This window comes from Branchiostoma belcheri, unplaced genomic scaffold (genome assembly GCF_001625305.1).
Source record: "Branchiostoma belcheri isolate BF01 breed outbred unplaced genomic scaffold, Haploidv18h27 scaffold15, whole genome shotgun sequence".
In the NCBI taxonomy this organism is placed as follows: domain Eukaryota; kingdom Metazoa; phylum Chordata; class Leptocardii; order Amphioxiformes; family Branchiostomatidae; genus Branchiostoma; species Branchiostoma belcheri.
The window spans coordinates 1,137,447-1,145,494 of record NW_017802935.1 but is presented as its reverse complement, the minus strand read 5'-3'; the positions used below and the strand labels follow the sequence as shown (position 1 = coordinate 1,145,494).

The window sequence follows — 8,048 nt, the reverse complement described above, 5'->3', positions numbered from 1 at the left end:
AAATCTCCAATACAACGTCCCCAGCATAATGCACTCCTGCATATATAAACTGAGCATACCTGGGGGCCCTGCACTAGAGATCTCTGAAACGCACTGTTTTCAAAGTGGCAGATAGATAATATGAGATGAAACCCAGGAAATAAATGTCAAATAAGGTAGATTAGTATTGTACTTGACTGTACTTTATGCTTCATGAACACCAACAAAGTTGAAAAAAAAGGTAGGTTAGCTCGCTTACCCAAGTAGCCGTTTTGTGAGTAGAAGTTGTCGACCCACTTCATCTGAGTCTTGTTGTAGATGTCAGGAACATACAGAGCCTTGTCCTGCCGTCCCCCGGTTATACTGCCTGCCAGCTGACCATCAGACACTAGCTTCTCCAACACAGCTGTTAACGGTACAATCAGCACACTTTATTTACAAGACTCAAATTTGACGACAACTAAATTGGGAGAGACCAGTCGTTCGCTGGAAGTAAGATACAAGGAATATTTCAGACTCCCCAGTCATTTTCCACCACCTACAACATCTGTGTCTTGTTATAGATGTCAGGAACATACAGAGCCTTGTCCTGCCGTCCCCCGGTTATACTGCCTGCCAGCTGGCCATCAGACACTAGCTTCTCCAACACAGCTGTTAACAGTACCAAATTTGATTCAGTTTGTATAAAAAGGTATACGTAGGTGTGGTCTAAATCTGGTCATAAAACTTCCGTCAACTTTGGTTTGTCAGTGGTTGGGGGAAGGTTCTGAATGTGTTACAGGGGCCGAATATAGCCTCCGTAGCAGGCTTATAGAACTGGAGGTTTGGTGGTCTTCGGCTGTTTTCTGATTAGCCTCCGTAGCAGGCTTATAGAACTGGGGGTTTGGTGGTCTTCCGTTGTTTTCTGATTAGCCCAGTTCTGATCGGGTGTAATTCAACCAGGCCGGCTATGTTGTCTATATGCAATCAGAAAATAGCACATACATGTAAAAGCTCCCAAAGACAATGAAGACCCCCAGTTTTTGGCATGCTATGGAGGCTAGGCCGCATAATGCCTGCCAGCTGACCATCTGTCACAAGCCCTTTCAAACACAGCTGCAAGCAGTTTGATATTAATTGCTTTTATTTCATTTCTATTTATTTTATCTGAAGATTAAATTTTGTTCTTCAAATGGACACATAAAAAGCTTAACGGGGACACTAGAAATAGAACAAATTACATACTAGTACTAGGCATAGATACATGTAACGTATGGTCAAGATAATTTAAGAAATTAATTTGATGAAAAACAAAGAATTTTGATGAAAAACCAAGGCACTTTACTATCTTAATAATTACATGTTTAGACAGCTGGTATTCTACACTTTATACCACTTGAAAAGTGAAGATGCAATACTAGTAGTAAGTCACAATGTTAGTGTGTACAAAGAGCATGGTGACAAAAACTAATAATTCACTTTTCAACTAATAGTATACAAACTCTAATTTCAAAAGAGTGAACATAGTCACCCTCATGGTTCTACAGTATTTAAGATCTCAAATTGTTGACATAGTATTACATAGTGTAAAAAGTTTCCCCATTCCACAATTAGTGGAAGGCAAGATACATACTATTAGCAGAAACAAAATAAGCCCAGCTTACTGTAGAAGAGTTTCTCTGCAAACCCGTACTTGTTCATGATGTTTCCCACAGGCGTTGGCCTATATACAGGTGCAAGAGAGGGATATTAAAGATTGCACATGCAGATACTTCCAACAATATTTATTATGTCTGCCTTCAACAGACGTTTCAAAGTAAGTTTCTCAAAGTAATATTCAGTGCGTCGATGAAGGTTAGACATCCAGGTAATAAGATACGCCAAAAAGTAGTTAGTCAAGCAACTGGATATGATTTTGGAAATGCCAGACGTTTCAGCTAGTATCCAGTCACTGACGAAAGCTAGTGGATGCTAGTTGAAACGTCTGACGTTTCCAAAATCATATCCAGTTGCTTGAGTAACTGCTTTTTGGCGTATCTTATTTAGTGCATTTTATATAAATACTTCAACACATCACTTCAATCAACTAAGTCAACATTCAAAGATAATTTCATCATGTTGGGATAGGATATTGGGACTTTCTTTCTTTGATGCCTAAGACATAGCTCTCAGGAAGGCTCTCAAATGTACAAATGTTAGGTGAGAGTCGTTGTTGGTTGTCTAAAAGAAAACCCCCACATCCTAGGTCAACATTACACATATAGAGCATCATTGAAATATTGTAAAAATAGACAGTTTTCAGTATTATACTGAAGTATGCTTAGTTAGTAGAATATTCTTCAATCAGTGACTGTTTTTGTAAGGTACCTCCAAATTTACAGGATTTTACCTTACAAAAACAGTCACTGATTGAAGAATATTCTACTAACTGTTAATTCTATGTGACTGACGAACCTCTTCAACAAAGTATGTTTAGATGTAGACTAGTGCTGTGTATCTAAACCCACATTTAGGTTCAGGTCCGGATTCAAGTCTAGGTTTGGGTTCAGTTCCGGACTTGTAAGTCCGGACCTAAATCCATGGTATATCCAAAATTGCATGTTGGGAACCTTGCAATGTTGTCTGGGTGACACTATGGCCACATAACATGGAGGCCGGTACTTGACGATGACCGATGGCAATATTTTCAGCAAAGTTTTTGCAATCTACGGAAGGTTCTAGGTGGTTTGGAAGGAAAAGGGGTATGTGAAATGGTCTTTTATGGTAATAAGTCCGGACTCGGTTCTTGACTTTTAGGTTTTTTTGGACTTGAACCCAAACATTTTCACAAGTCCGGATCCAAGTCCAGTGAAGTGGTACGCAGCACTAATGTAGACTGCCTAACGTGTAACGTACCTTGTGATGGCACTGAAGATGCCCCTGATCTGGGCCCTGTGCATTTTGACGAACGTGTCAGTGAAGATGACTCCCTTGTCATACGGGTCACTCTGTCCCTGGATGATGGTCCCCAGTCTCTCCAACACGGCCTGTTAATGTGAGGTATGATTATGATGATGTTATAATTATCATAAAAGTTCATCTGTGTTGGTAGTAATCATAGTAAAACATTGAACTTTATTCCAACACACAGGTTCCAGAGCAATCAATTGCTTACGTCACATATCAGTAAAGTCTCGTGTGAATAAGGTCACGTGTTTGTAAACCGTAACTCTCGCAAGATCACGCTGTGAAGTGATTGGTCATTAATTATGCTGATGAATTTGAGGCGACAGTGGTTGCTGAAAATTTGATCGCTCTGTAAACTGTGTGTTGGAATAAAGTTCAATGTTTTACTATGTTGTTAAAATGTCTTTGTAACAACTTTAGACAAGAATTCATTACTTAATCTCTTTATCATAGACATAGGTCAGTTATGAGTCTACCAAATTTGTTTGGAGGTGCTTTGTCAGAGTGTTGTCTGTCATTGAAAAGGTTTGGAAAGTCAGGGGTACCGTCATCGGCGTCTACAATCATATGACAATGAATCAAATGCTTTTAAGGTAAGTTGAGATAAATGCAATGTTATCCATGAAAAAATAGGGACGAGAGGTAACAATTAAAAGAGGTAATTTGAGCTCAGATGTCTTCTTTTATCTGAATTGTTCATAACTGTCGCTTGTAGCAGAGGTGATATAAATTCTGCAATCTCTATAGATAATGGACAATGTAGGAAGAATAGAATTGTATCCAGAACCGTGCATGCCTATACATGCCACTTCTATGCCGGGATGGTTTAGGGTTGGGATCAGGAACAGTTCTGGATAGTCTCTGTGTATTCAAGAACATAGATTCACTCCAGGCATGGTTCTGGATATGCGTGGACTATCCAGAACCGTGCCTGAGTATGGTTCTGGGTAATGCATGATTCTGGATACACTGGACTACATGTATTAGGAACAGCCTGAGCATGGTTCTGGATAAAGCATGGTTCTGGATACACTGGACTACATGTATTAGGAACAGCCTGATCAGCATCGTTCTGGATAAAGCACAGTTCTGGATATTCATGGACTATCCAGAACCGTGCCTGAGCACATGGTTCTGAATAAAGCATGGTTCTGGATACAACAGATAGTGTACAGTTACCTCCATCAGAAAGTCACTGGGCAGGTCGTACTGCTTGGTCAGCTGACCTATGGTGACCTGGCCATTCTCCTGCAGGAGGTCATTGACCTCTTCTGCCAAGCTGTCCAGGTAGGTCCTACAGGATGGAGGGAGAAACAAAATAGTTTGTACTATCACAATTGGCCATTTCCAAAAATATTGTGGTAATATTGAAAGTTCCTCTGTGTTGATAGAAGTCATTATGAAACAAGTTTAAACAGTTTTTTTTAATGTAACCTGAGTGTATTTTGCTGGTAAAATAAATAAATGAAATAAATGAAAACTGTAATAGCCAACACAAAAAACTTAAGACTTGCCCAGCTGCTAAGTCATGTGTGTCACCTGCAAAACAGTGGATTCCTTGACAAAGACTGTCAAAGTTCTAGAGTCAAAAATTTGGGTAGGTGCAATTTCTAATGTGTTGGAAATTACAGTTCTAACTTGTTTCATAATGTATCGTGGTTGATTGTCATAAAAAAGTGGCATAACTCCATATTAAGTACAAATGTACCTGAACAAAAATAGTTTCCAAAGCCAAATGTGTGCAAACTTTCCTGGCTCGAAATTAAGTGTCCCGATGGCCACTGACCACTAAAATTTAGGCTGGGACAACTAAAAAGACACTTGACCTTTTTGGGACAATAGAAAATTAATCAACATCAGAATGTCAGCCCTACATTTGTTAATCAGGCACATGTCCCGGTTTTTGAATCCGAAAAATTCCCCGGAATTTTCTGTCTACACTGCAATTATAGTGCGCCTGAGAGTGAACGTAAGCAAAAGCAAGTCTAAGTCATACAATAGTTTCCATAAACAGGTCGGGACACTTCATCCGAACTTCGGGACAATTGAAATCAATTTTGGGACAGTTAGTGCTGGGACAATAGGAAGCAAAGTTAATCTCAAGGCCTGACTTTCATGAAAATCTATGAGCTATCCCAGGACAAGCTTCCGGAGTATCCTAGATGATAAGGATAACCCACTGAACTGTTTTATATCCTGTCCATTGCATAGTGGCTATGACCTCCGACGAGTTAGACATGTCATGACTTCACGTAGCCGTACTAAGAGACATGAACAGTCATTCTTCCCCAGAGCCATTAAGCTGTACAACATGAGCTAAGCGATGAGAACTGATATACATTGTACTTGCTGTTTATATTTGTTCGCTTTTTAGCTGTTTTTATATATGTACAACAATGTCCGTTTTTAATATAATAATGTACCGTTTTAAACGTGTTCCTGAGAGCCCAGTGTTTTTACTGCACTTTGATGTAACTGTCAACGTATTTCATGGCACAAATTTATTTGTACAGGCAAGTTGACTGCAATAAAACTGAATCTGAATCTGAATCAGCTCCACATCCTTGTCAGCAGCACAGACACATGTACATGTACAAACACACCTGTCCAGCAGTCAGTGGAAACCTTAGCCCCCGTGGTAGTTACAGATGTACTAAGCCCTGCTAAATGAGGGCCTGCAAGTCCTTTTTCGTAAGGTGTAATCAGGCCGTTTTAGACTTCGTAATCCGTAGGAAGCCTCCCCAAAAATCAACGTAATTCGTAATTGGACATAAGCCGCCAATCGTAAAGTCGTAATCAGCTCTGAGACTTTAACGTAATTCGTAATAGGCGGTGAAAATTTTGCGTAATTCATAATCACTACCCCCTCTTGCAGGCCCTCCTATATGTGCGAACCAGCAGTGAAACTCACCTGTCTATGAGTTGTCCCAGAACCAGCTCCAAATCCTTGTCCGTCCTGACCACCTCGGAAGCTTTGTTCTCGATGTGGCTCAGGTCTATGTTGATGAGCTGCACAGACATGTGTATAGTTAGTGGAAGACTAAACCCGCTCGGTACATTGTAGCTACAGTATCCAACTGTAGCCAACTGTACCTATTCAGACAATTGCTGATGAGCTGCACAGGTACATGTACAAACACACCAGCAGTCGGTGGAAACCTTACTAGTAACTACAGTGGTAGCCAGTGTACTAGCCACAGATGTACTTCTCTTCTTTTGTCACTCTCAACTGAACTGACACATGATGCTTTTTTTTCAGTTAGCTACAGTGGCTTTGCCTTAGCCTGGGAGCCATCCGATTTGTAACGGCTACCCCCAAAAAAATCGGGGTAGCCGATTTTTCGGGGTAGCCGTTACAAATCGGATGGATCACCTTTCACAAGTAGTTTTTTGGGTTGAAAGGCACCAAAACTGAAATTACTGTATTTGTCCTTAAGTTTAACCCTCCATTTTATTGTAGTTAGAAGTTGTGTGTCAATTTTTTCTTATGTAAAACGACTGACCTGTTGTAGCTCCACAAGGTTGACTCTACCTGAATGTGGGGAAAAGGAAGATCCAGATTTTAATGTCCAAAGCAAAAATGCAACTACTAGTATTTAAACTTGCAACTATTCTAACTTTAACAAAACTTTTTATTCTAACCTTGCTTCTAAATATCTTGTCTTTTCCTCTGTACTAAAACAAGATATTAGTTTTTTTAGGAATTTTAGGAAGTTCAACATGAAAACTGCAGAAACAAAACCACTACAAAGTACCACTGAGATGGGCCACCCTACGCAGCGTGCGTAGTCCAGTGGTTAGCGATCCTGCCTCTGGACTAAAGTAAGAGGTTGGGAGTTCGAATCCCGGCTGATGTCGCTCACCCGACATGCACGCTACTGTTTAGGGTCGCAGTCCTTAGGACGGGACGTTAAGCCGTGGTCCACTCTTCATTGTGCTTGTCGAAAAGAGCTAGGAGAATTTCCCCAGTACAATGAACCTGTAAATACTGTACGTACATAGCATCTGTCTTCTCTGTCACGACCAGTGGAAGAAACTGGTTCGAGATCACTATCACTACTGTCACCCTAGCTGTCACAGGAATGAGTGAATAAATACATGTAGATAGTGTTTCTAACCTCCGTGCAGGTACAGTTCATCCCTGATCTCCTTGATGACCTGTTGAGGAGTGAGGTACTCCCGACCGTCTGCCGTGTACACCACCTCCAGCAATCTGGACTCTACCAGGACATTCACTATCTCTATCAAGTTACGCTCTGACAGTCTGAAATTAGAGAAAAAATAAGGTTATTATTATTATTAGTATTATTATTATTATTATTATTATTATTACACAACCTCCAGCAGTCTGGACCCCACCAGGACATTCACTATCTCAATCAGGTTATGCTCGGACAGTCTGCAAGAAGACAATGTTATTGTTACAATGTAGTAATAGTGTAACAGTGGGGGTTTATAGGCGCTACCAACTGACCCGGTGACGGGTCTAGATCTTTTTAGCTGAGTGGTTAGAGTGTCTGCCTGTGGACTGGTGCCCAGGTTTGGTTGTGGATTCGAACCCCAGCCCGGGATCAGGGGTTTTTATCTGTTTCTACTCACTCCTCCTGTTTCTTACAGTCCCATATGGCCTAATGGTTAGGATTTGGCTCTCTCACCGCCAAGGCCCGGGTTCGATTCCCGGTGTGAGAACCACTGTAAGAAACAGGAGGAGCGAGTAGAAACGGATAAAACCCCTGGTCCCGGGCCGGGGTTCAAACCCACGACCAAACCCGGGCACCAGTCCACACGCGGACACTCTAACCGCTCGGCTGAAAAGGTATAGACCCGTCGGCCGGGTCAGTTGGTAGCGCCTATAAACCCCCCACTGTTACAATAAGATTCTCACACTTCCGGGGCTAGGCATGGTAGAAATAACGTATAGAAGATGCCTTGAAACTTAAACATCATGTCCTATTTCATGCCCAGAGTAGCAGTACAGTATGGCATCATGTAAGGGGGGGGGGGCATTAAAATTATCACATTTCGAGTTCTAAGGTTTTCTTCGGATACATATACATGCTCTATGAGAATGTTGATATAATGTGAACAGGGATTATACAGTTGCAAGAACGTCAATGTCAAATTTTCAAGCCATGAGGTGCAGG

At 41.2% G+C, this 8,048-nt stretch overlaps 1 protein-coding gene across 1 annotated transcript in view; it reads right to left on the bottom strand.

The window, feature by feature from the left end:
* The window catches only part of LOC109465171 (E3 UFM1-protein ligase 1-like), a 24,649-nt gene extending 17,122 nt beyond the window's left edge, over window positions 1-7,527 (bottom strand). Inside the window, exons 1-8 of the mRNA XM_019762317.1 lie at window positions 7,520-7,527; window positions 7,023-7,168; window positions 6,408-6,436; window positions 5,816-5,913; window positions 4,084-4,198; window positions 2,854-2,984; window positions 1,623-1,681; window positions 239-385 (exon numbers count right to left, since the gene is read on the bottom strand). Of these exons, the coding sequence (XP_019617876.1) occupies window positions 239-385; window positions 1,623-1,681; window positions 2,854-2,984; window positions 4,084-4,198; window positions 5,816-5,913; window positions 6,408-6,436; window positions 7,023-7,168; window positions 7,520-7,527 (733 nt within the window). The remainder of the gene's footprint in view (window positions 1-238; window positions 386-1,622; window positions 1,682-2,853; window positions 2,985-4,083; window positions 4,199-5,815; window positions 5,914-6,407; window positions 6,437-7,022; window positions 7,169-7,519) is intronic.
* Between the last annotated feature and the right edge of the window lie 521 nt (window positions 7,528-8,048).